Raw genomic sequence first — 27,320 nt, 5'->3', positions numbered from 1 at the left:
TCATATCATTGAGGTGGATACAGAGCCTGGAAGGGAGAAACAGCAGGGTTATCAGATCATTACAGGAGACCTCATAGATCAAATACCATTACCAAGTGTAAAATATGCATTGTGAGAATGAATAAAACACACAAGACTGATTTGTTCTAACTTTTATTGCAAGCTACAATATCTATAGCCTCATGTTTCCTGGTTTGTTATCTTATACCGTTTAGTGGTTAGCATTTATTGCGCTGTGACAAACCGCACATTTTTTTTATTATATATATATATATATATATATATATATATATATATGGAGAACCTTGTGTTATAAGATAATTAGAAGAAAACAATTTGTAAAACAAGTAATAGAATGCCGTAGGATAACCATTTAACATACCAGTCTGAAGAAATAATACAAATGTTAACAGCAAACACACTACAATGAATGCCAAAGGCACAGAATTCATTATTGTTCTATTCCCATGACCTATTACTTGGAAGAACCGTTTTTCATTAAAAGATCTATAAGGTGCACAAAAGAGTTACTTCAGGCTGGGTATTCCTATTGGGTTGGCTTTATTAACAGCTGGATAAAATAGCTTCCTTAAATGGTTGCACTGCCAGATCCCTGAAAAGATGGATATAACTCTATCCTACATTTAAAAATAAGCACTACATGGTGGCACAAAACCAGTTGTGTAGTTGACAGAAGGCACGGGGAATTAGGAAACTTTCCAGGTGCTAATTTATTACATTGAGATGTGAACTGCCAGCCGACTGTAGCAACACTGCCTGTGAATGTACACTTTAAAGTTTAAAAACATCCCCAACACAGATCCTAAAGTTTAAAGCCACAATGGTGGTATCTGTAACCCTTGCTCACTTGACACAGAGGAGAATGGTCCATTGCTGTAAAGTATTTCCTCTCTGTCAAACACATAACTGTATGTAGTTTTCAATTCTTTGATATTTTTCTGAAAGCAGCGCTGTAAAATTTGGCGGTTGCCTAATTATACTCCTAAATCTTGTAGATTTCTTTTTACCTTCACAAAATACAGTAAAATTTATTCACCCCATAATAAAATGATTATTTAGGAATCGTGTAATTCCTCATTGCAGTGGTTAGAACAGAGGTCAGTACTACTGGAACAGTAGTATGGTGCAGGTTTGAACATCTCAGGTTGTTTGAAGTTTTAGGGATTGTAGCCAGTCTTGTTGTTTAAGGGAAACTGTGCCTCGTTTAGCTTCAGCCTCAATTAACTTCTCTTTTTCATTTCCCAAATTCAAAGATCCTGAAAAAGGGCAAAGAGGTTCTATGAGGTCAACATGCTGTGAATTCTGCTTCAGTAATGTAACTTACTACAAAATCATGTCCTAGTTACAATCAACCAGCCGGCTTCAGTACCTACAGTGCCTTACAAAAGTAAAAGTATTCACCCCCTATTTTTCCTATTTTGCTTCATTACAACCTGGAATGAAAATAGATTTTTATTTGGATTTCTTGTAACGGACATACACACAATAGCCCAAATTGATTAAGTGAAATGAAGAAAATTACTTTTTTAAAAGAATTCTAAAAAGATAAAAAAAAAACAAAAAAAAAACAGAAAAGTGGTGAAGCCCCTAAATAAGATCAATTACCTTTAGAAGTCACATAATTAGTTAAATAAAGGCCCCAGAGTCTGCAACACCACTGAGCAAGCGGCACCACCAAGCTAGCTTCATCATGAAGACCACGGAGCTCCCCAAACAGATCAGGGTTGAGTATGTATGTATGTATGTATGTATGTATGTATGTATGTATATATATAAAATCTGAAAGTTTGAACATCCCACGGAGCACCATTAAATCCATTATTAAGAAATGGAAAGAATATGGCAACACAACAGACCTCGCAATAGAGGGCTGCCCACCAAAACTCACATACCAGGCAAGGAGGGCATTAATCAGAGAGGCAACAAAGAGACCAAAGATAACTGATGGAGCTGCAAAGATCCACAGCGGAAATTGGGGTATCTGTCCATAGGACACCTTTAAGCCTTACACTCCATAGAGTTGGGCTTTACAGAAGAGTGGTCAGAAAAAAAGGCACTGCTTAAAGTAAAAAAATAAGCAAACAAATTTGCTGTGCGCCAAAAGCCATGTGGGAGACTCCCCAAACATATGGAAGAAGGTACTCTGGTCAGATGAGACTAAAAATTTAGCTTTTTGTCCATTGAGGAAAAACGCTAGGTCTGGTGCAAACCCAAATACCTCTCATCACCCCGAGAACACCATCCCAGTTTTCTTCAGCAGGGACTGGGAAACTGGTCAGGATTGAAGGAATGATGAATAACAGGGAAATCTGTTCCAGAGGTTGACCTTGAGTGGTTTAAAAGGGGAAACATTTAAATATAATGACCTAGTCAAAGCTCAGACCTCAATCAAATTGAGGATCTGTGGTGTGACAAAAGTAGGGCTGAAACAACGAATCGATAAAATCGATAATAATCGATAACGGAAATCGTTGTCGACGATTTCCGTTATCCATTAATTGAGTGATCGATTCGTTGTCGGCTCCTTTTACTTACCTCCGCGAGCGTTCCCTGCTTCCGCTACACGCTCTGCATTGCGTGACGGATGTGACGCGTTCCGGAGGTAAGTATTCTTCATGTCTGTGCGAATCGCTCTGTGCGAGTGGCTCCGTTCGCACAGAGCGATTCGTGGGGGTGGGGTTTCAGGGGATGCAGGGCAGAGTGGGGGTGGGGGGGCAGGCCAGGGTAGGAGACTGAGTGCAGGGCAGAGTGGGGGTGGGGATGCAGGGCAGGGTGTGAGTGTGGGGGCAGGGCAGGAGACTGGGTGCAGGGCAGAGTGGGGGTGGGGATGCAGGGCAGGGTGTGAGTGTGGGGGCAGGGCAGGAGACTGGGTGCAGGGCAGAGTGGGGGTGGGGGTGCAGGGCAGAGTGGGAGACTGGGTGCAGGGCAGAGTGGGGGTGTGGATGCAGGGCAGGGTGTGAGTGTGGGTGCAGGGTGTGAGTGTGGGGGCAGGGCAGAATGTGGGGGCAGGGCTGGGTGCAGGGCAGAGTTGGAGACTGGGTGCAGGGGCACAGTGCAAAGTGCTGGGTGCAAAGTGCCAGGGCTGGGTGCAAAGTTCTGGGTGCAAAGTGCCAGGGCTGGGTGCTGAGTGCAAAGTGCTGGGTGCGAAGTGCCAGGGCTGGGGCAAAGTGCTGAGTGCTGGGGCAAAGTGCTGAGTGCAGGGTGCAAAGTGCCAGGGCTGGGTGCAAAGTGCCAGGGCTGGGTGCAAAGTGCCGGGTGCAAAGTGCTGGGTGCAAAGTGCCAAGGGTGGGGCAAAGTGCTGGGTGCAAAGTGCCAGGGCTGGGTGCAAAGTGCTGGGTGCAAAGTACCAGGGCTGGGGCAAAGTTTCTTGAACAGTAATAGTCCACCTCTTTTCAGAATGTTTGGGGTTATTTTGTTTCATAAATATTGTGTTTGGGTTTTTGTACTTTGAAAATATTGTTTTTTTATTACATCATAACAAAATAAGAATGTTAATGTAAATTTTAAGTTGTTTTTTAACATCCAGTTCATTAAATTATTTTAAATAAACTAAAAATTTGCATATTGTTTTTTTTTATCCGATTAATCGATTAATCGAAAAAATAATCGGCCAACTAATCGATTATTAAAATAATCGTTAGTTGCAGCCCTAGACAAAAGATTGCTGTACACCAGCGGAACCCATCCAACTTGAAGGAGCTGGAGCAGTTTTGCCTTGAAGAATGGGCAACAATCCCAGTGGCTAGATGTGCTAAGCTTATAGAGATGTACCCCAAGAGACTTGCAGCTGTAATTGCTGCAAAAGGTGGCTATACAAAGTAGGGGGGTGAATAGTTATGAACGCTCAAGTTTTCCTGTTTGTTTCACAACACAAATTAATTTGCATCTTCAAAGTGGTAGGTATGTTGTGTAAATCAAATACAGATTTCAAACCCCCAACAAATCCATTTTAATTCCAGGTTGTTATGCAACAAAATAGGAAAAATGCCAAGGAGGGGTGAATACTTTTGCACGGGCAGTAATGTAACAGTAGCTACTGTACATCTCATTTTAAAGCAGCTGCTTGTATGTACTGTATTTAGGTGTTTATGTCTTAGGCCGGCATTATACATGCGGTTTGTCTGCAGTTGGTATGCTGTACAGAATCACCCTGTCCATAATCCCACATAGATATAGCCTGTACCCCGTTTAATACCTTAAAACATGCCAAAGCAGATTGTAAATCCTCTATTAGTTATATAAACAAAAATATACCTGTTACGGTTGCCTGGTCCTCTCTTGAAGTGTTCTGGATCTCCTGTAAGTGGACCTCGGGGCTGACCTCGACCTTGGCTCCCGAAAGCTGTAAGGAAGCCTGAAGTGTTGCGGGTATTTTGACAGTAATGCTACCTATTCACGGTAAGAGAAATAGGTCACCTAGGGAAATACATTTTTGTCACACACCGACCATAAAAAAGAACGATCTCTTTTCTTATAAGTGAACATGTACAAGGCGCCCGGCAGCACACATACCATGAACCAGGGAAAAGCAGCACGCTGAAAATGAAGGCCTGTTGTACCCCTGCACTAAATGCTTTTCACTCCCTGTATCAGCCTTAGCGAACCCTTTACTTACTATACATGGAAAGAGAGGTTTCACAATATGCAAAGTCGTTTCAAAGCACAAAGTGATGCTTACCACCCATACAGCACACGTAGCTAATCACAGACCTCAAGAAGAAAGCATTGTCACAAACTGAACATGTCAAATGAAGTTGAGAAAATCTCCAACACATAACCTTGCGAAGAAAAATTCCGGCTGTTGTGGGAAGCTTGCATTTCACAGAACAGTTTTCTCACCTTGGTCTGATTTCAGATGTACCTTCCCAGCTTGGCTGACGTAAACATCTATGGCTCCTTGGTGAGTGGATGCGGTTAGACACCCATCAGAGGAATCTGCAGGGGATCATTACACTTGGTAAGAGGAGGACGCTATTAGGCAGAAGAGCTGACACAAATAAGTGCTTTTTCTTAACATACATAACATTACAATAACTTGCAATTTTAAATTGCGATTAAGATTTTAATTTAGATAAACAGATAAATAACAAAACACAACAATAAAAGAAAATAGGATGCACATGGTAAACACGGTTTAGATCCTAAAGTAATTATGGCACAACCTTAAACCAAATACATGGAAATAACACATGTACTGTAGAGTCATAATGCAATACGTAACATCACACACATCGCAAAGCATAAAAAAGTACTAATACAGTGCACATATAGCTCACGCAGATAACTTACCCAGAAAAATAATATCCACGCAAGTTTAGTAATTTAAATGTTTAAAAACCTTGTCCTGGCTGACAGAGAGGGGTTATGGCTACCAATCGGTAGCTTTATTCCCCAGCATCGGTACAGCAGAGAATGCGACAATGACGACATGCTCATTAGACAATATAAATGTGATGCCTGTGCAGACCTCATGGGGAAAGCCAGCAATGAATATACAATGGTCTAAAAGGGGTTAAAGTGACATATACAAAACAATGGAGTATAATGGCATACCTACTGTAATATTTCCTCTCTCTGTATGAAGCTTTGTGTCACCTGTAAAAGATAGACCATATGCGCATTAAGTCAGGAGTAACTATGCAATGCCCATTGTACAACGCTATGGAATTTGATGGCGCAATATAAAACAAATAATATATATTTCATCAAATATAGCCCTATTCTCCCCAAAAGGATGAATAAATAAATATACACACTGTCTTTGGACATTTTAGTCAGCCAAGCATCATTGGTGGTCCAGTGATCTAAACAGATTCATCAGCAGACCTATCAACTACAGGCGGTTTTCTCGATTACTCCTGTAAATGCAATTTATTACATGAAGCAATTCTCCATGTAATAAAACACATATGGGCAGACTAGTAACCAGGTGGTCTTATGCTGCTGCAGGCTTGTGTGCGTAAAGAAAATATAGATATTTTCAAATCCCAGAGAACGGTTGAACTGGCCAAGGTAGCTCCAGAAGAACATTCTCACTATATGTTTGATAGAGTATCTTGTTAATGCCTCGAAGCAGATTAGTTGACCAATGGACAGGGCCGCTTATTCTTTTCTGCTTTGCATGGTTTGCTTCATCGATGCCTGTCAAGCTATGTTTCAGTAGCAAAAGGTCTGCTATGCCCGTGCCCAGGTACGCATTTTTCCCTAGTTGGCAGCGCTGAGCACTGAATTCTGCTGGCGTTCCTCTCGTACTAAGCAGGCGAATATGTCATGAACTCAAAAGGTTGGGTTTAAGCTGAGCTTTATGGAAAGCATTACTAGCGCTCCACTTCAGTTAATGTAATTCATACAAACTTCTAAACTCTTGAAGATATTCATCTGATATTGAGAACCCTGGAAGCTTTATGAGACTGCAGGGAGGATAGGTGCTTTTGTTAAGCCAGAGACAAGAAGTAAAGGGCACATGGGTCAGTCAGCAAATACTGGCATGAGGAGAGACATATAGATATAGCAGTGTGGTTTCTTTTCACTCATTGAACTATACAGGGCCAGTTTAGCCCTTCTTGCTACAGAAACTTGCCAGTATCAGCCCTTCCTAATGAATAGTGAAGCAAGAGTTGAAACACAACTTTCCTAACAACTCTCCATTTACTGAATAAATCCCAAACTGCTTTCCTTGTTTTCCTCTTTCTGGATTTTTAGGGTAGTAGCATTATTAAACACTCATCTACAGACACCAGACAAGCCAGAAGGCTTGTTTTTTCCCCCTCAGAAATCTCATGGTGCTGCCACAATCACAAGGGATTCTGGGTAGGCGCATGCAAATAAGGTCAACAATTATCACCTTTTGCCTCTATATCCACTTTATACGTGGATCCCTTGAAATTAATTGCCCGCTGTACAAGACAGCCTTTAGACAAAACTCGGGTAAGAGGTGCAGTAGCCAAATCACCACTCATGGACAGCTGTTTCATCCTTAATGGGACTCGTCAGCATGAGGTTGGGATACTGGCTTAATACTTGGCTTGGGGTAGCCAAGAAATACCATTACTTCTACTACCCCCTTAATTTTAGTGGAAGGGTTTTCCATCACCTTTACCCACCATAACTTATGTAATGGATTTTTAGAATTGTTAGGAGGATGGAGATATATACTGAAGAGTCACGTGTATTTTATCTTTACTAGAAGACAAAATACTCTTTGGTTGTACCTACAGGGCAAACTAACCATAAATCCCTACCTTATTGATGGTTATTACTTGAAAATCTGTTATGACTACACAACCACGGACTGCAAACAGCTGGCCAACGACATGAAGCTGCAGATGTTCAGGAGTTTTGCGCTCCAATTTGTTCCCCATGGAGGATGTCGATTAGAAACATTCCATGGCTTTTATGACCGTTGGTGTGATTACAAAAAAAATGCAGAGGAGGAAAAACGCTCTTTTTCACGGAGAGTGTTAATAGTTGTTAGTGGGCGGGAGGAAATTGATTTCAAATATAGAAATAAGAAAAAACATTAAAAACTGAAAATTAAAAAAAAAAAAATCAGTTATGTAGAATTCTAAAAACAAATGTTCCCCGAGGCTTAAATTCTTCAAAGCTCAATAAATTTATATGGCCAACGTCACATCTTTCAGTTGTAAGTAAATTATTTTACTGAAACTACTTTTAAATGATATTTCTTTCTTTAGCGATATCTATATTTAATATTCATCTCCCTACTTCTCCCTACCAGCTTTTGCAAAAGCTACCTGGGACAATAGTTTATGTCGATTTTGAGAAAAGTTAACATATGATGTACATATAGGGTTGGTTTTTAACTTAAACAATAAATATGAATTAACATGTTGACAGCACTACATAGGTTTAGTTTAAGTATAGGACTGTAAATGTTGGAATTTGGGAAAAGCTTTAGTTGCTTCAGTTTCCTCATTAGTTATGAACACAACATTAATGATAATGCGGAACTCTGAGTTCCTGTGTGGAGTTTATTCTTGCTTGATAACGAGGATGTCAGCTCATGAGAACTGTCAGCAGGACAGTATCCAGCCAAGTCAACCGCGGGAGCGGCTCTGATTACAGCACACCGGGATCAATATCCCACGGGGTACGAGACTGGTTAAACAGGTCAGTGCTAAACTGCAAAAATGGTGCAAATAGCCCAAACAAGTAGAAAAGCGAAGGCACTTTTCACAAAAAAAATAAAAAGATCTGAACCTAGGCTGCGGGTAATTATTCATATATCACCAAATTAAATAAGCAGGGTGATGTCACTTCACAAAGATTTGTTTAATTTGGATGCTGCTCTGTTAGTGTACAGTCTGCACCAGACATGAACTACACTGAAGTCATAACTCAGTAAATTACTTTAATGATGGTTACAAATACCGCTCATCAGTAAATCCAGAAGTGTATATTTTTGTAAGTGCTATTTAAAGAAAAAAAAAAAGGTTTTGTTTAATTTATGCTGTATTATAAGAGTATCTAAATAATCATAAGCATGGGTGGCAAGTGGCACCCAGTATGGATGGTGAGCAACAATGGATCAGACACTGCTGTTAGCGCATACACTGTTAGATTTTATGAGCCTGCTAAGAGAGGGAAACTTTTAAATTGTGTTTTTTCCCCCACTAAAATGTTAATTAAACATAACCCTGTCGACCAACATGCAGCATCGTCGATGCAACTCCACCGCTTGGAAGGCAGGAGGGGTAGAAATGCTCATTTAACTGAGATTTTGGTGTATTAAGGATAGTTGGGTCCTTGGAGCGGTACAGCTCTTAACATGGTTATAGACCAAATACAAAGAAACTGGGACTTTTTAAAGCAGTTTTTTGTTTTTATCACACACAGAAAAAAGTTGTGGGTTTTAGAAAAAGTATCTCTCAGTTGAACATACCATTGCAACAGAAAAATAAACCACAAGGGAAATAAATCTCAACATTAGATACCCCAAACTGAACAGGATAGATTAAATAAATGATAAAATTCACTGCCGCAAACATTCCTAATGACTTAATGACAATATGCAGTAGATTTAAGTGCAAGCATGCATCCCCCCGAGATATGCTGCCACTCTGCCCCCCCCAAGATATGCGGCCACTCTGCCCCCCCGAGATATGCTGCCACTCTGCTCCCCCGAGATATGCTGCCACTCTGCCGTGCCCCCCCCCCCCGGGATATGCCGCCCCTAGACTTACCAAAGCAGACTCCCGGTTATCTTGTGGGGCCGGTGGGGGACATCTACGCAATACTCGTAGACAACTTCAGGCAATACGCTGAGACAGCCTCCCCTGCCAGCACTTCCCACGGGTTCACCGGCTGCGGTGATGCGTGTAAACAACCTCCACTGCCGGCACGTCTGCACAATGTGCTTTAACAATCCCACTTGCCGGCCGTGGGAAGTCCCGGCAAGGGAGATTGTTAAAGCACATAGAGCAGCGGAGGTTGTTTATGCGCATCACCGCAGCCGGTGAACGTCTCCACGATGCGCTTAGACAGTCTCCTGTGCCGGCGCCCCCTCCCCTGGCAGTGGAGGCTGTCTCAGCATATCTGAGGGTAGGATGCAGGTCCCCGCAGTCCTGCGGGTATCAGGAATACTGGACAGCAGCGACAGAAGTGGAGTATGCAGGAGAAACAGGCACAGTATTTAGATAATCAGTCCCAAAAACGAAGTCAAGGAGAAGCCAAAAATCGGTACACAGGTGTAGGAGCCGTTTAGTCCCCAAGGCCAAGGAGAAACCACAAGGATAAACGTAGGCAAGCCGGGTCTGGTACACGAAGGGTCAATAAATAGAGGAGTCAAGGCAAGCCGGGTCTGGTACACGAAGGGTAGGTAAGTAGAGTCAAGGCAAGCCGGGTCTGGTAAACGAAATAATCAGCAAAGAGAAAGCACTCAGGAGGTACGTATGGGAAGCACAATAACTGAGCACTGAGCAAAGCTCAGTGCTCGTTTTTAAACTTGCCGCTCGGCTACGCCCCGCCCCTAGGGGCGTCCCGCTGTCCCAGTCTCCGAGCGTGCACTCAGTGTTCCCAGAATGGGAACAATAAAGTTAAGCTAGAGGGCGCGCGCGCCCCTAGCAACACACGCCGGAGGAAGACCAGAAGATGGATGCTGCGGCGATGGAACCCGTACCCGCGGGTAGCGGGCACGCAGCGCTGGACCCGGTACCCGCGGGTATTCCGGTGAGTCGCTGTGGCGAATCCTGACAGCTGGACCCTGACAGATCCCCCCCCCCTAACGAGAGGCCTCCGGCCTCTAGCAGAACCGGGGCGTCCAAGATGGAGGTTATGAAAGGAAGAGACCAGGTCAGGTGCATGAACTGTGGCGGCCGGTTCCCAAGAATCCTCATCTGGGTTATAGCCCTTCCAGCATATCAGATACTGCAATTGGCTGCGGTGGTAACGGGAATCCAGAATTTCTTCTATTTCATATTCAGGAGTGTCATCGATCAAAACAGGAGGAGGAGGAGTAGGATGCCGGCCAGGGAACGGATTGTCGTGCCAAGGTTTAAGTAGTGATACATGAAACACCGGGTGTACAGACATGGAGCTTGGTAATTGTAGTTCTACAGCCGAGGGCGAGATGAGGAGTGAGATGGAGAAAGGCCCGATGTATCTAGGGCCTAGTTTAGTTGTGGGGCATGTTAATTTAAGGTGTTTGGTAGAGAGCCAGACCTTCTCTCCAAGCCGATAGGTAGGGGCCTCTCTTCTATGACGATCTGCAAATGCTTTATAGTAACGTTGGGCATTGAGTAACGTGGAACGGAGAAAATGGAAGTTTTTGGACAGATGAGTGACGTGGTCAGTAACAGAAGGAACAGTACTGTGAATGGGTGCACCGGGTAACATAGTCGGATGGTATCCATAGTTAGCAAAAAACGGTGACATCTTGATGGAGCGGTGTAAGTGATTATTATAAGCGAACTCTGCAAGGGGTAAGTAGGAACTCCAGTCATCCTGTAAGTATGTAGTATAACATCTGAGGTATTGTTCCAGTGTTTGGTTCGTGCGTTCCGTTTGGCCGTTGCTTTGAGGATGATATGCTGATGACAGGAAACGACGTACATAAAGTTGTTCACAAAACGCCCTCCAGAATCGCAAAGTGAACTGAAACCCTCTGTCCGACACCAATGCTTCAGGTAAACCGTGTAAGCGAAAAATATTCCGGATAAATAGAGTGGCAGTCTCTGTGGCAGATGGGAGATGATTACGCGGAATAAAGTGAGCCATCTTGGTAAATCTGTCCACAATCACCAATAAGGTAGTAAAATGATCAGAGGTTGGTAGATCCGTAACGGAATCCAGAGAAATATCTATCCATGGTCTAGCTGGGGCTAGAAGGGGTTGAAGAAGACCTGCTGGACATTGAGGCACCCCCGGAGACCAGTATGCAGAAGAAACAGGCACGGTATTTAGATAATCAGTCCCAAAAACGAAGTCAAGGAGAAGCCAAAATTCGGTACACAGGTGCAGGAGCTGTTTAGTCGCCAAGGCCAAGGAGGAACCACAAGGATAAACGTAGGCAAGCCGGGTCTGGTACACGAAGGGTAGGTAAGTAGAGGAGTCAAGGCAAGCCGGGTCTGGTACACGAAATAATCAGCAAGGAGAGAGCACTCAGGAGGTACGTATGGGAAGCACAATAACTGAGCAAAGCTTATTGCTTGTTTTTAAACTTGCTGCTCGGCTACGCCCCACCCCTAGGGGCGGGACAGTCTCCGAGCGTGCACTCGAGAGTGCCGGAGGAAGACCAGAAGATGGATGCCGCGGCGATGGAACCCGTACCCGCGGGTACGCATCGCTGGACCCGGTACCCGCGGGTAGCGGGTTTTCCGGTGAGTCGCTGCGGCGAATCCTGACTGCTGGACCCTGACAGCGGGGGATCTGTATCCTAACCCTGCTGCCTGCCCGGCACCTGGAACTGCATGTCCCGGGCGTCGGGCGATACGAATTGCGCATTCCTGCGCTAGACCCCGAATAGAGGCCGCACCCCCACTTTAAGTCTTTAAAAAAGTGCAGCCTATATTCGGGCAAAGTATTAGGCAGCAAGTGAACATTTTGTGTGTTAGAAGCAGGAAAAAGGGGCCAAATTGTGATGGCTAGATGACCGGCTCCGAGCATCTCCAAAACCGCAGCTCTTGTGGGGTGTTCCTGGTCTGCAGTGATCAGAGTAAAGAAAAGTGATCTGGATAATACAACATGCTTTACCAGCTCCTCGCCGTGGGATCGGGCTTATTTTAGATATTTGTAGTTTGAAGCCATCATTCTAGTAGTTGCGCAAGGCCACTAGAAATGTTGCTTTCCAGTTTTTACAATCTAAGCACATTAAACATATAATTGACAAGAAAATACATTTGTTTCAATAGCATTTCCTCACACAAACTTATGATGTTGTTAAAACTGACAAATACGGGGAACTCTTACCATGGGTACTTCCTAGCAGAATATCTCCCGCAGTGGAGGACATTGAGGAGTATTGGGCATAAAGGTACTTTGCTTTCAAACGGCCATCTTCTGTGCAAATATTTATGGAATTTCCCAGCAACTTCTCAATATCTACAGTCTGTAAAGATTCAAAGCAGACATGAGAAGTATAAACAAGATTATTCTAAACAAAAAGATTACAAAGTATGTACAAAATTATAAAAAAACATAATCTAGTGATACATATAACCAGAAAATATAAAACATACCAGTAAATACAGTCATTGGTTTATAATGTATGGCATAAAATTTAGAGTGCCTGCCTCAAAAACCTCATTCAGAATGATATTCGAAGTTGGAGTTGCAATGATGGGAACATTAGAATGAGAACTTACAATGACAAAGCAGGCGGATGGTCCCTCCAAAACACTGATAGCTAGTTGACAGTATTGCAGTATATTATGGAGTTTGAGAGAAAATGCTATCCTAACCATCCACCCTTTTCTAGTCTACAGGGCGGATCGTCACATTCTTTGGAATGCTTCCATTGCCGTAGTGAGACAGAGCTCCTACATGGCAATATGTTTACTTCACTAGAACCCCATACAGATCCACAAGAACCAGACAATCCCCCGGTGGTCTAAATTTACTTTACACTGGTGTAAGGCTTTTCCCACCTCACCAGTCAGGCCTGGTGTGACAGCCTTAGCAAACTCAAGACAGAGAAACAAAAATGGACTATCAGATTGTAAGCTCTTTGCAGCAGGGCCCTCCTTACCTCCCTGTTTCGGTAAGTCAAATTGTACAGCGCTACAGAATATGATGGCGCTATATAAAACAACAGATTATGATGATAAGGTAAAGGCACCAAAAAAGTAGAACAATGGTTTTAACTTACATTATTGTTATTATAAACCAGGGAATGATGTTTAAGCCATTTAATGTATAGTGTACAGTAGCCTCCGGTCACTGCATTGGATCATTTTGTCGCAAGCGGTTCAAGATTTAGATTTACAGGGCCCTTTTCTTTCAGTGATTAAAATAACCATTTATTAGAAATATTTTTTTCTTGAAATTGTACTAGATTTTGTTTGCCAAAACACTCCTACTATCAGATTGGGTGCCAGTGGGAAAATAGTTTTTCAGCCTTCAGCGGTTATATTTAGGCATGGCAAGAGTTCAAAACTATTAATAAATGCAATATAATTGTAAAAATCTTGGCAAAGCATTTGCTTTGATTGTCCTTAAAATAGTCATCTCGCTTTCCATGTGTTTTACACCCTAATCACAGACTCTTTGATTACTCACCATCACTTAATGCTGATGATAAAAGAGTAAAAGAAATCGTGGGTACAGTTCACTGATAGCCTTTCAGTGATTTGTCTTTTAAACCAGTTGCCCGAGGTGGGTTTGGAAGCATTTAAATGGGCAGGAAACCCCAGAGAGGAATTTTATGAACAAACTAGTTAATTGGGACCATATGACCCACAAACATGATCAAATGGAAGAAAATAAACTGTTGCTATCTCAAAAGATTTCCTTTAATTTAAGGCAATATAAAAACATAGCCTTGGAGGGACAGTTTAATGTCCCAGGAAGCCATTGCAAAGAATAATGCATATTAAAGTACTTTTCAAAAAAGTTAAATAAACTGCAGCTCCCCACCTCCTCCTGTGGTCTGATGATTCTTGGCAATGACCGGCTGCTTGCAGCAGGAAACAATTCCCACTGAAACCGGTGGGAGCACTTTCAGGCGGTCACCATTAACATTTAAAGAGACCACTCAGTTATATGCGTACATTGGCTGGGGTGTCTCTTTAAGCTGGTGAGGTAACCGGGCAAAACAAGTCAGGTTTAACCGCTACATGCAAACCCCAGAGCACGGCGGGAGTATGCTCAGCAGCCATGGGCTATCGGTGGCGCTGTAGCTATGGCAGTCTGTACTTCCCAACATGCTGCAGCAGCCTTCAGCTGCAGCTTCATGTCATTTCTGCTCCTAATCCTGAAAGAGTACACCTTTTTATCGTAGAACTACAGTACAGTACATGGGAATTCTTCCATCTCCTTCACCTGATTGCATATGTATGTCCATCCACTCCCTACTACTACTACTATTTAGACTGTAAGCTCTATGGGACAGGGATGTCCTTTCCCAATGTATTATTGGGAACATACCTGTTGTATCCAGATCAAAATGTATGTACACTCACTGTACATATTATATTGTCTTCACTTATTATACCATTCATTTTAAACGTAAAGCACTTAATACATAAAAATAAGCATAAATACATATATAATTCACGTTCAGCAATTATTGTATGTCAAGGTGGCCTGCTGATACATGCCAAGATGCAGTTTGTACTAACATGGCACCTTTAAAATGTTTAATATTTAAAATATATATATATATATCGTCTCCTTTACTCTTTGCCCAGTATTTGTGTGTACAAAACACTTGTTTTCATGTTTAGAATGAATGGATTGTCAAAGCTTGTGACCAGAATACATGGAAAGCATAGTTTTGGTTTAGCTGCATTTGTATAAGTGCTCCTAATACACCAACTTGTGGCAGAAGTCTAGTACTGCAATTACATATTACAACAAAGGTCACACATCACTCATATTTAAATGGTGCTCATTAGATTTCACTGAACAGCTTATCACAGCATTACTCAGTAAGAAATATTTTCCTCCAAAAGTCTATATGACATTTGTCTGTTATTGTATCATCGGCAGAGGTCAGCGAGTGCCTGCGGATCATATACGTTTTGTCATAAGTAGGGCTGCAACTAACGATTATTTTAATAATCGATTAGTTGGCCGATTATTTTTTCGATTAATCGATTAATCGGATAAAAAAAAACAATATGCAAATTTTTTGTTTATTTAAAATAATTTAATGAACTGGATGTTAAAAAACAACTTAAAATTTACATTAACATTCTTATTTTGTTATGATGTAATAAAAAAACAATATTTTCAAAGTACAAAAACCCAAACACAATATTTATGAAACAAAATAACCCCAAACATTCTGAAAAGAGGTGGACTATTACTGTTCAAGAAACTTTGCACCCGGCACTTTGCACCCGGCACTTTGCACCCGGCACTTTGCACCCGGCACTTTGCACCCGGCCCTGGCACTTTGCACCCGGCACTTTGCCCCAGCCCTGGCACTTTGCCCCAGCCCTGGCACTTTGCACCCAGAACTTTGCACCCAGCACTTTGCACCCAGCCCTGGCACTTTGCACCCAGCCCTGGCACTTTGCACCCAGCCCTGGCACTTTGCACCCAGCACTTTGCACCCGGCACTTTGCACCCAGCCCTGGCACTTTGCACCCAGCACTTTGCACCCAGCCCTGGCACTTTGCACCCAGAACTTTGCACCCAGCCCTGGCACTTTGCACCCAGCCCTGGCACTTTGCACCCAGCCCTGGCACTTTGCACTGTGCCCCTGCACCCAGTCTCCAACTCTGCCCTGCACCCAGCCCTGCCCCCACATTCTGCCCTGCCCCCACACTCACACCCTGCACCCACTCTGCTCTGCACCCACACTCACACTCTGCCCTGCACCCAGTCTCCAACTCTGCCCTGCACCCCCACCCCCACTCTGCCCTGCACCCAGTCTCCTGCCCTGCCCTCACACCCTGCCCTGCATCCCCACCCCCACCCTGCCCTGCACTCAGTCTCCTACCCTGGCCTGCCCCCCCCACCCCCACTCTGCCCTGCATCCCCTGAAACCCCACCCCCACCCCCGCAAATCGCTCTGTGCGAATGGAGCCACTCGCACAGAGCGGTTCGCTCTGTGCGAACGGAGCCACTCGCACAGAGCGAACCGCTCTGTGCGAACGGAGCCACTCGCACAGAGCGAACCGCTCTGTGCGAACGGAGCCACTCGCACAGAGCGAACCGCTCTGTGCGAACGGAGCCACTCGCACAGAGCGAACCGCAACTAAAAGAAGGCGCGTGTAGCGGAAGCGGGGAACGCTCGCGGAGGTAAGTAAAAGGAGCCGAGTGCTCCAACAACGAATTGATCACTCGATTAATCGATAACGGAAATCGTCGACAACGATTTCCGTTATCGATTATTATCGATTTTATCGATTCGTTGTTTCAGCCCTAGTCATAAGTTAAGCAGTTATATCTTTTTTGCTCTGCATTCCACAATGAGCCTAGGCATATTTACTCGTGTAATGCAACAGTATTTGGGCAAAAGGTAGCAGCCTGGACAAACTATAGTTATATTCAGACTCATACCTCACTGCAGCCACTTCATTATCATGGTACTGCCACAGGCTGGGAGGCGTTGTGTCATATTCTGCGTCTGATTCTTAATAAAATACACTCAGAATGATGTATGCTAACTTTTTCTTGTTTACCACGGAGAAATTATTTTACAAATGACTGCATATCCTAAGCTTCTGGAAACAGTAATTCAGCACATATGTCTTGTATCATCTTGTTAAAAGGGGGAATAAGGGAAAATGTTAAGAGGTTTATAAGAGACAACCAAAGAAGAGCAGACATGGCAGTTTGTCTCTTTCTGTACATGTGCACGGTGGGTCTCACTAGACCCTGGAGCTGCATTGAGTGTAGTGTTTATGCTCTTAAACAAGCAGGAGATGTGTTTGGCCAAAATCCATTACTTGCAGGCCAAGGAGCTGGGGTGGACAAAGAGGCAAATGTATAGGTGGGGTTGGGGGAGTGGGCAACCAAATAAAAGCTATTATATGGATTAAAGTGCATGTGATACCTTGAGTGTCTCTTTAATGTAGAAATTGCTCATGGAAACACACGTGCTACTACAGATTATGTTTACCATCTGAGCACCTGTAATCGTCTGGCTCAAGGACCCAAATGGGCTAGGGCAGAGATAATGGTTTAGCGACTTCCTACAGAAACACTATGGTCAGGTTCAGGGAGGTAAGTGGAGTGGGGGAATTACTCACTAAACCAAATGATGTAAGTAAATATAAAACTATATATGACTTATTTTAACTGTCCAAGCTGGGACAGTCACATTAGAAGGAAGAAGGTTTTTATTAGAGTGGCCCAAAAGATGCTTTGGTCATTTCAGTAATCAGAGCCTTGGTAAAAAAAATAAATGTAAATATCATATGAGAAAAAACATTAAGGAAACATTTATCACCTATCGGGTTTGTGTAATTAGTTTCTGAAAGCAAAGCAACTAGTGACCTCAAAAGGTGTATCGTCAATTCTTGCTTACACTGTGAGATGAAGCCTGAATATCTACATTTCCATGGACTGTACCCACGCATCTCACTTTGCCTCCTTTGGTTACTATGTGGACATTGTGGCCCTAAAAGAGAAAATAATATTCGTTAATTGTCACAAAGTTTCATCTCCAAAAGCACAAACAAGGTTCAAGGAGAAAACTAGGTTGGGGTGTAAACCACGAGTACAAAAAAGACCAAGAAAAAAAGAAACTGGGACTTTTTAAAGTAACTTTCTCTGTAACTTTAATATATTATTATTTATTCTTATTGCATTCAATTCATTATTGCGATTTTTTTTTTTTATCACACACAGAAAAAAGTTGTGGATTTTAGAAAAAGTATCTCTCAGTTGAACATACCATTGCAACAGAAAAATAAACCACAAGGGAAATAAATCTCAACATCAGATACCCCAAACTGAACAGGATAGATTAAAAAAAAAATGATAAATTCACTGCCACAAACATTCCTAATGACTTAATGACAATATGCAGTAGATTTAAGTGCAAGCATGCGTAGCTGCATTTTTAACATCGCAAGTGATTAACTATAAATGCCACATACATATCCCTGGTGGTTTACTTTCTGTATAGTACGAGCTCAAAGTTACTTACAAGGCCTATTACTCCGATTCCAATGGACCCATTTCTCTTCTAGAGGGTGATACTTTATGACTGAACCATTGAGTTAAAGTTAAAAATCAAAATTGTGTACTCTGTAGGACTTGGTGACAGATAAGGCGTAACTAAAACTGTTAAACCACTTATAAAAATAAAGGTAAAACTTGTCCCCCATGCTCAAGACTCTGGTGTCAAATGGGGTCAATGCGACGCGTGCGGACAACCTTTGCTGCTACCCGCTATATGACCTCACGGCGGTGCTCTGTCATAGAAGCCCCAGCGGAAGTGTCGGATAGCAGCGGAGGTTGTCTGCATGCATTGTCCAGCAGCTGCCAGACAGGAGGATCCAGGTCCCCTGCAGTGCAGCGGGGGATCTGGATCTTAGTCTTGTAGTAAAACCTCTATTTGAGGCCGAATTATAAAACAATGGTTATTTTTCAGAGCATTTGCTATGAAAAAAAGCCTTGTCATATAATTGAGCAAATACGGTATATGCGGCATATCGGTTTTACGATTAATGAAATGTGAGGGGAAACTGCTGCAAAATGGATCATGGTTTACATAGTTTCAATTAAGTAATTTAAAAATACCTGGAAGAATACTTTACATTTCTTATCACTAGGGCTGCAACTAACGATTATTTTAATAATCGATTAGTTGCCCGATTATTTTTTCGATAAATCGATTAATCGGATAAAAAAAAACAATATGCAAATTTTTAGTTTATTTAAAATAATTTAATGAACTGGATGTTAAAAAACAACTTAAAATTTACATTAACATTCTTATTTTGTTATGATGTAATAAAAAAACAATATTTTCAAAGTACAAAAACCCAAACACAATATTTATGAAACAAAATAACCCCAAACATTCTGAAAAGAGGTGGACTATTACTGTTCAAGAAACTTTGCCCCAGCCCTGGTACTTTGCACCCAGCACTTTGCACCCAGCCCTGGCACTTTGCACCCAGCACTTTGCACCCGGCACTTTGCACCCAGCCCTGGCACTTTGCACCCAGCACTTTGCCCCACCCCTGGCACTTTGCACCCAGCACTTTGCACCCGGCACTTTGCACCCAGCCCTGGCACTTTGCACCCAGCACTCAGCACTTTGCCCCAGCACTCAGCACTTTGCACCCAGCACTCAGCACTTTGCACCCAGCACTCAGCACTTTGCACCCAGCACTCAGCACTTTGCACCCAGCACTCAGCACTTTGCACCCAGCACTCAGCACTTTGCACCCAGCACTTTGCACCCAGCACTCAGCACCCAGCCCTGGCACTTTGCACCCAGAACTTTGCACCCAGCCCTGGCACTTTGCACCCAGCCCTGGCACTTTGCACCCAGCACTTTGCACTGTGCCCCTGCACCCAGTCTCCAACTCTGCCCTGCACCCAGCCCTGCCCCCACATTCTGCCCTGCCCCCACACTCACACCCTGCACGGACTCTGCCCTGCACCCACACTCACACCCTGCCCTGCATCCACACCCCCACTCTGCCCTGCACCCAGTCTCCCACTCTGCCCTGCACCCCCACCCCCACTCTGCCCTGCACCCAGTCTCCTGCCCTGCCCCCACACTCACACCCTGCCCTGCATCCCCACCCCCACTCTGCCCTGCACCCCCACCCCGTCTCCTACCCTGGCCTGCCCCCCCACCCCCACTCTGCCCTGCATCCCCTGAAACCCCACCCCCACGAATCGCTCTGTGCGAACGGAGCCACTCGCACAGAGCGAACCGCTCTGTGCGAACGGAGCCACTCGCACAGAGCGAACCGCTCTGTGCGAACGGAGCCACTCGCACAGAGCGAACCGCTCTGTGCGAACGGAGCCACTCGCACAGAGCGAACCGCTCTGTGCGAACGGAGCCACTCGCACAGAGCGATTCGCTCTGTGCGAACGGAGCCACTCGCACAGAGCGATTCGCTCTGTGCGAACGGAGCCACTCACACAGAGCGATTCGCACAGACATGAAGAATACTTACCTCCGGAACGCGTCACATCCGTCACGCAGTGCAGAGCGTGTAGCGGAAGCAGGGAACGCTCGCGGAGGTAAGTAAAAGGAGCCAACAACGAATCGATCACTCGATTAATCGATAACGGAAATCGTCGACAACGATTTCCGTTATCGATTATTATCGATTTTATCGATTCGTTGTTTCAGCCCTACTTATCACAATAGGTTATTTCAAAATGGACTAGTTACATTTTCAGAAAAACAAAACTGTGTTAGATTGAGTCGCCCTATGGCACTCTGCAGGCTTCTGGTCTCTTCTAGTTCACCAGGTACCCCACTGCTTTAGAACCGTGTACTAGAAACACTGGTTTTTATGCTTAGTGAACTTCCAGAACTCAATTGATTCAAGTGTCTCTGTATGAGGTCAAGAATTCCCAGCCAAACAAAATGTTCCTAAAATGGTTTCATGCCTTTTCTAATTCATGTAACAGCTTCAAAGCACACAAACATCAAAACCTTCACAACATACACCGGAAATCGGGCATTTGGTTTGTTTCCTTTAAGCTTTTATTGTAAGCTAAACAATTAAATCAATTCAATAAACCAGTTACCATATATGATTAGTTTATTTTCAACGGACAGTGGATTTCCAGGGACTAAATCTGGGAGGATTGAAACCAGACTTCAGCTGGTGACCAGAAGTATTAACCCCAATACCTCCAGTCTCATAACTGGCCTGGTTTTAATGCTCAAACTGGTACAGCTTTTTACGAACTACGTGTTTACAAGGGTCAAGAAATCCCAAGCGCAGAATAATCAAATTCCTTTAAAAATGCTCCTGCCTGTTTATATACCTTCTTCTTTGTTATATAAATTTAGTAACGGGAATAGAAAAAAAAAACAGGCATTTTTTTGTCCCAATCTATCAGTCCAGGATGGTGCAGGGAACGGCACACAACATCTGCTTCACCATTAGACACCACGGGGTCCTCCTTTCTTGGATCACCCATAGCCTAGGAGAATGGGTAGGCAAATGGCAGAGCCATAACCCCCCCCCCCCTTGCTATTTCAATCTGCTACTACTTACAGCTAATACCAGCACCTGGCATTCACAGTCAAGAACCCTGGCAAGGGACACCACTGCTCAGCAGCTGATTGGAAACTGACACCTGGCCCTCGCTATTCCAGTGCTTATATATATGAAATGTGGAAATTAACACCAGATTACTGTTCACAAAAAGTTCATAATTCAACTCTGCTTCTAAACACCATAATTGTAAGCGTAAATCTATAGGAAAATATTCACTAAGTAGTGACGGGGCAATAAGTGGCCAGGAAACACTATAAAAGAGAAGGTATAAATAGGACAAGAGCTTCCTTCAGGTTAACTATAGAGTGGATTTGCATTTTAGATGAGGTTTGAAGCCTGTGAGCATTACCTTGACAGCATGAAGAACGCTGTCTCCTTTCTCGGTTTCTATCTGACAGTTGTCACATTCAATTTGTTTAACGTTTACACTACCAGTGCCTGAAGTCTTGATGTTCACATCTAGAATGAAATTTTGAGATAAATGGTAAATTTACAGCATGCACATAAAACAATATAACCAGTATACTTAATACAGAATCTTAAAACAAATTAAAATTGTTGCATCGGTGAGATTACAGAACATTAACATGACGTGATGGTGCTTTTAACCTTTGTATGTCTCGAAGAACTCTTATTACAGTGCTAACTACGACCGGATCTAGAAAATACAGCTAACCTTTAATAGTAAACAGAACAAAACCAAAATACTGAAGCCTAGCATGCTGGTAAGGGTATGACCCGCACCCAGATGGGCGCACATGCACAGTACCGCTGGGGGGTCTACCTGCCAGGAGATGGACAGCAATAGGCTGCGACGTGAGCAGTGTTTCTAAATGGAATGTATTTTATTTAGCATAAAGGGGTTACCAATGAAACATATGCGTTACTGGACCTTTAATAAGGCTGTCAAACAATAAGGTCCAAGGGAAAAATATTCATTATGAGGATCATAGTGTCTACGTCACCAAAACTGAAGTCCAATTAGTCACGGGAGCATATAATTTGCCTACATATGAAATGAATGGGTTTAGCACATGTGAACAACGAGAAGAACCTTTTTGTAACGATTGTTAAAACCCTGTAGGGCAGATTCAAATATTTGCACGTTTCTTTGTTGGAGAAACTTGTTTTCCATTTCCTGAATGACTGCTCAGTAAACAACTTTTTTTATTCTTTTAAGAAAGGTTTATTTTGGTGACAGAACCACTTGATATCATAGGGAGACAGTAAGGAGGAAGCTGCAAAAAGAGGCCTGTCCTGCAACAGTACAGACCTCCATTGGGTTTTTACCCCCTGGGCTGGTCTGGCCCCCACCCCCCAAATAAAATTGGGAATGTCCAGCAAAAAACACACTGCTGGGAGTTATAAACCCACATAATCATATTTATTCTTAAGAGCCACAAAATGTATTCCCATTAAGTTACCAATAGAAACAGAATTTGCAGATGAGGACCATTCGGCCATCTAATTAAATTTAGGTTTGGTAAACACTGTGACACCAAAAGCTCATATTAAAATCCTTCTAATATAGATTACCACTAACTGTATGCTCCCTCTGGAAAACTTATTAAAGGGCTAGTTGTTATAGTAGACTGAGACAAGATAAGTCCACACACACACAAAAAAAAAAAACACGCATTAAGCAATTTTAATGCTAAATAAAATGCTAAAATAAAATAAATTAAGTTACACATTTTATTGTGTTCCCCTTTAATATGTTACACTAAGCGCAATACACGTTAATTGCAAATGTACAATTTAAATCCGCTGGACGGTTCAATAAAATATTAGAGAAGATTTCTATAAGTTCAAAATGCTATTTAAATACACAAAGTTGGTATATTGGTATTCACAAATGTCATGTCAACACCATATACTAACAGGACTGAGACTGAATTCCAGCGTCAATAATCAGGTGAAGTGCAAACAAAGCAGAAGAACAGCATGACATATGCAATACGTCTGCCGACAGCCGCTCAAACATTGGAACACCAAAACCCGTTTGGAATGTTGTTCTACCAACGTCAGGAACTTTAAAAACTAGTATTCTTGAAAAAAAAAACACCCGTCGTGGTCTATTTGCATTTCTGGGAAAATCCTAGTTATACGTAGTAAAAAGTATTTCACCCAGTTACACCAGGCTGATCAGATACATATTCTAGAACATGATTGGCACTGAGGTTATCAGTAATGCCGATTACATACTACAGCTATGCCAGCTACATCTAAAAGGAGGAATACACTCATGGCCACAAGTCTGACACTCTCCCAAACCTTTGACAAATTTCAAACAGGGCATCAGAACGGGGAAGAAAGGGGATTTAAGTGACTTTGAACATGGCATGGTTGTTGGCGCTAGACAGGCTGGTCTGAGTATTTCAGAAACTGCTGATCTGGGATTTTCACGCACATCTATAGGGTTTGCAGAGAATGGTCTGAAAAAGAAAATATCCAGTGAGCGGCAGTTGGGTGGATGAAAATACCTTGTTGATGTCGGAGGTCAGTGGAGAATGGGCAGACTGGTTTGAGATGACAGAAAGGTAACAGTAACTCAAATAACCACTCGTTACAACCAAGGTATGCAGAATACCATCCGTGAACGCACAACACGTCGAACATAAAGCAGATGGGCTACAGCAGCAGAAGACTACACCTGGTGCCACTCCTATCAGCTAAAAACAGGAAACTGAGGCTACAATTCGCACAGGCTCACCAAAATTGGACAAGAGAAGACTGGAAGAACGTTGCCTGGTCTGATGAGTCTCGATTCCAGCTGGGACATTCAGATGGCAGAGTCAGACTTTGGCGTAAACAACATGAAAGCATGCATCCAATCTGCCTTGTATCAGCGGTTCAGGCTGCTGGTGGTAGTGTAATGGTGTGGGGGACATTTTCTTGGCACGCTTTGGGCCCCTTAGTACCAGTTGAGCATCGTTTAAACGCGACAGCCTACCTGAGTATTGTTGCTGACCATGTATGTCCCTTAACGACCACAGTGTATCCATCGTCTGATGGCTACTTCCAGCAGGATAATGCACCATGTCACAAAGCTCACATCATCTCAAACTGGTTTCTTGAACATGACGAGTTCACTGAATTCCACTGGCCTCCACAGTCACCAGATCTCAATCCAATAGAGTACCTTTGGGATGTGGTGAAATGGGAGATTCGCATCATGGATGTGCAGCCGAAAAATCTGTAGCCGACAAATCTGCAGCAATTGCTCAGGTCCATACGGATGAAAGTATGCCACAAAGAATGAAGGCAGTTCTGTAAGCAAAAGGGGGTCCAACCCGGTACTAGGAAGGTATACCTAACAAAGTGGCCCGTGAGTGTACACACACACACACACCATTTCAATGTCAAATCGGCCATTTAACATGAAAGAAAAACATGTAACAGGTGTTCCATTTCCCAGAATATATGCTGTGACCCCATTTAACCTTGTACACAGCATAGTATAAAGCCACACGTGTCCAAAAGCTGTTCCCAAAACCAAGCAATAACTGCAGCACAACAGTATAAGATTTTGAAATGAACACAAGAAAGATTATATACTGCTGGCGCCCATTCTGCATTACAATATTCACCAAAAGCTAAAAAGCAGCTGCTCTGTAAAACGTGCACAGAGTAAGTTTATTCCTGACAGCTATTCATCATCGATGCATGTGATGGCGGCCTGTTAGGGTCTACATACTGGACACATTGAACCTCTACTACTAGTAGCATGAACTAATTACGGTCATCATTCTCTCCCCCCGATTCCTAATCACCTCAAGAACCGATTCCTAATCACCTCAAGAAGATGCAAAACATTGCAAAGTCGAACCACTAAAAATAAGTTGGTGTTGAGTGGAGAGATTAAATATTCTATTGCAGGGCCAACTAGTACTTGATGGCTCTTCAACAATTATTTATTGCACTGTACTAATATGCAAGATCATTAAAATGTAAGTGGAAATGTATGAAGAAGCACACATCAAGTTATACATTTTGTTTTATATAGCAGTAAGGGTCCCTAAAAAAGAAGTCATTAAAATGACATCCAGGAGCTGGGACTGTTTAATGACTGCAGAGACCTTAGGAAACAAAGCTAAGCACTGGGGGACGGGTTACAGGAGTGAGGAACATACCTACTCATATCTTCCCTGAACTCATCAGTCATTTCACTTTTAACTCAGTTAACACACTGGACCTTTCAGACGACTTTTAAAATAAGCATAGGGAGATACTTCCAACAAAACGATGCTGATGTCTAATGGGGATAAAGTCTGCAATGCAAACTACACCATACAATAGGATTACTCCATCCTAGGACTTTTTACTTTAATGAAGCTTTTTTACACACAGGGAACACAGTTCCAGATACGCCGCGTGCAGGGCGAGGAAGCCTCCGCGGACAGGCCGCGCGCAGGGCGAGGGCAAGGAAGCCTCCGCGGACAGGCCGCGCGCAGGGCGAGGAAGCCTCCGCGGACAGGCCGCGCGCAGGGCGAGGGCAAGGAAGCCTCCGCGGACAGGCCGCGCGCAGGGCGAGGGCAAGGAAGCCTCCGCGGACAGGCCGCGCAGTTCCAGATACGCCGCGTGCAGTGCGAGGAAGCCTCCGCGGACAGGCCGCGCGCAGGGCGAGGGCAAGGAAGCCTCCGCGGACAGGCCGCGCGCAGGGCGAGGGCAAGGAAGCCTCCGCGGACAGGCCGCGCGCAGGGCGAGGGCAAGGAAGCCTCCGCGGACAGGCCGCGCAGTTCCAGATACGCCGCGTGCAGTGCGAGGAAGCCTCCGCGGACAGGCCGCGCGCAGGGCGAGGGTGGGGAAGCCTCCGCGGACAGGCCGCGCGCAGGGCGAGGGTGGGGAAGCCTCCGCGCGCAGGGCGAGGAAGCCTCCGCGGACAGGCCGCGCGCAGGGAAGCCTCCGCGGCAGGCCGCGCGCAGGGAAGCCTCCGCGGCAGGCCGCGCGCAGGGCGAGGAAGCCTCCGCGGCAGGCCGCGCGCAGGGCGAGGAAGCCTCCGCGGCAGGCCGCGCGCAGGGCGAGGGCGGGGAAGCCTCCGTGGACAGGCCGCACTTAGGACGTATTGGCATATCGCATTTAAAACAAAAAGCGAGTCAAATTAAAAGTACATAACAACCACACTTTATACTGGGTGTCACATGGCACACCTCACCTAGCACCACTACCCTGTTCCGTAACAGTGCGGTACTCACTAAAGCGCACAGGAGTTGTGACATCCACGCAGGTCTGGCTGTCAATGTTCTCTGAATAGATCAGCACCTGCCTGGACTCTTCATTGTACTTGACTTCAATGTTGTCGAGATCCAGCCCCCGGTGAACATTGCGGTCCACGCCACTGACCATAACAAACACCCTGTCGGCATCTGGATAGGCGAGGGGGTCCTGGGGTCTCACCCTCACATTGCAGGGCAGTCGTACTCTAAGGCTGCCTAGAGGGCTCACGATCAGCGTCCACTGCTTCAAAGGCTTATTCTTGGTATCGGTCGGCTTAGTATTTTTCCCTCTTGCCCCTAGCACCATGCTACAGTTCACCGTCAACCGTCCTTTGGCCACAAGGGACCACCAACACCGACTGCGACACGCCACAGAGTTCATCTTTGCCCCATACCAGCCATACAGACAATTCTTTCTCCTCGGTACACACCCACAGCATTGTGGGAGTTGTAGTGTTGAGCCTTCCGCATATTTGCTTTTCCACCGAGCAGGTGAACTACAGCACCCACAATACACCGCGCCTGCGGTTAAGACGGAGACGTCTGATGTTTATTTCCCCTCTGCTGCAAAGGCTGTGCGCTTTAACTCCATTTCTTGTTTTAAGTGCAAGAAATCGCTGACCGCACGTTATTCTTGGAGACTTTAATAACCATCTGGCATAAGAAATATCATATCCCTATTATACGAAACCGACATTGCCCAAATCACTAAGTTATGCTCCCTTACCCGTGATACTGAAATAGAACA

The 27,320-nt window shown here is 44.1% G+C and overlaps 1 protein-coding gene across 1 annotated transcript; it reads right to left on the bottom strand.

Moving 5' to 3' along the window:
• Window positions 1-1,161: 1,161 nt before the first annotated feature.
• LOC149271874 (protein FAM185A-like) lies at window positions 1,162-26,954 on the bottom strand. The gene is made up of 8 exons (XM_089507043.1): window positions 26,552-26,954; window positions 21,706-21,815; window positions 17,678-17,770; window positions 12,448-12,586; window positions 5,575-5,616; window positions 4,861-4,956; window positions 4,276-4,410; window positions 1,162-1,277 (listed from the first exon to the last, which is right to left on the bottom strand). Exons 1-8 carry the CDS (start codon window positions 26,952-26,954, stop codon window positions 1,162-1,164), a joined length of 1,134 nt encoding a protein of 377 aa, XP_089363169.1.
• Window positions 26,955-27,320: the final 366 nt, after the last annotated feature.

The sequence above is a fragment of the Sceloporus occidentalis genome, unplaced genomic scaffold (genome assembly GCF_023333645.1).
Source record: "Sceloporus occidentalis isolate IW3139 unplaced genomic scaffold, rSceOcc1.0.p SCAF_454, whole genome shotgun sequence".
Classification (NCBI taxonomy): domain Eukaryota; kingdom Metazoa; phylum Chordata; class Lepidosauria; order Squamata; family Phrynosomatidae; genus Sceloporus; species Sceloporus occidentalis.
The sequence above is the reverse complement of the archived record's forward strand: the minus strand, read 5'-3'. Positions and strand labels throughout refer to the sequence as shown.

Excerpts from the sequence above, each read along its gene's own strand:
- LOC149271874 (XM_089507043.1), bottom strand. The coding sequence starts at position 26,954 with ATGAACTCTGTGGCGTGTCGCAGTCGGTGTTGGTGGTCCCTTGTGGCC. Across the intron at positions 17,771-21,705 it reads GCGTTCTTCATGCTGTCAAG|GGCCACAATGTCCACATAGT; the intron begins GTAATGCTCACA and ends TTTCTCTTTTAG. Across the intron at positions 4,411-4,860 it reads ACATCTGAAATCAGACCAAG|GTAGCATTACTGTCAAAATA; the intron begins GTGAGAAAACTG and ends TACCGTGAATAG.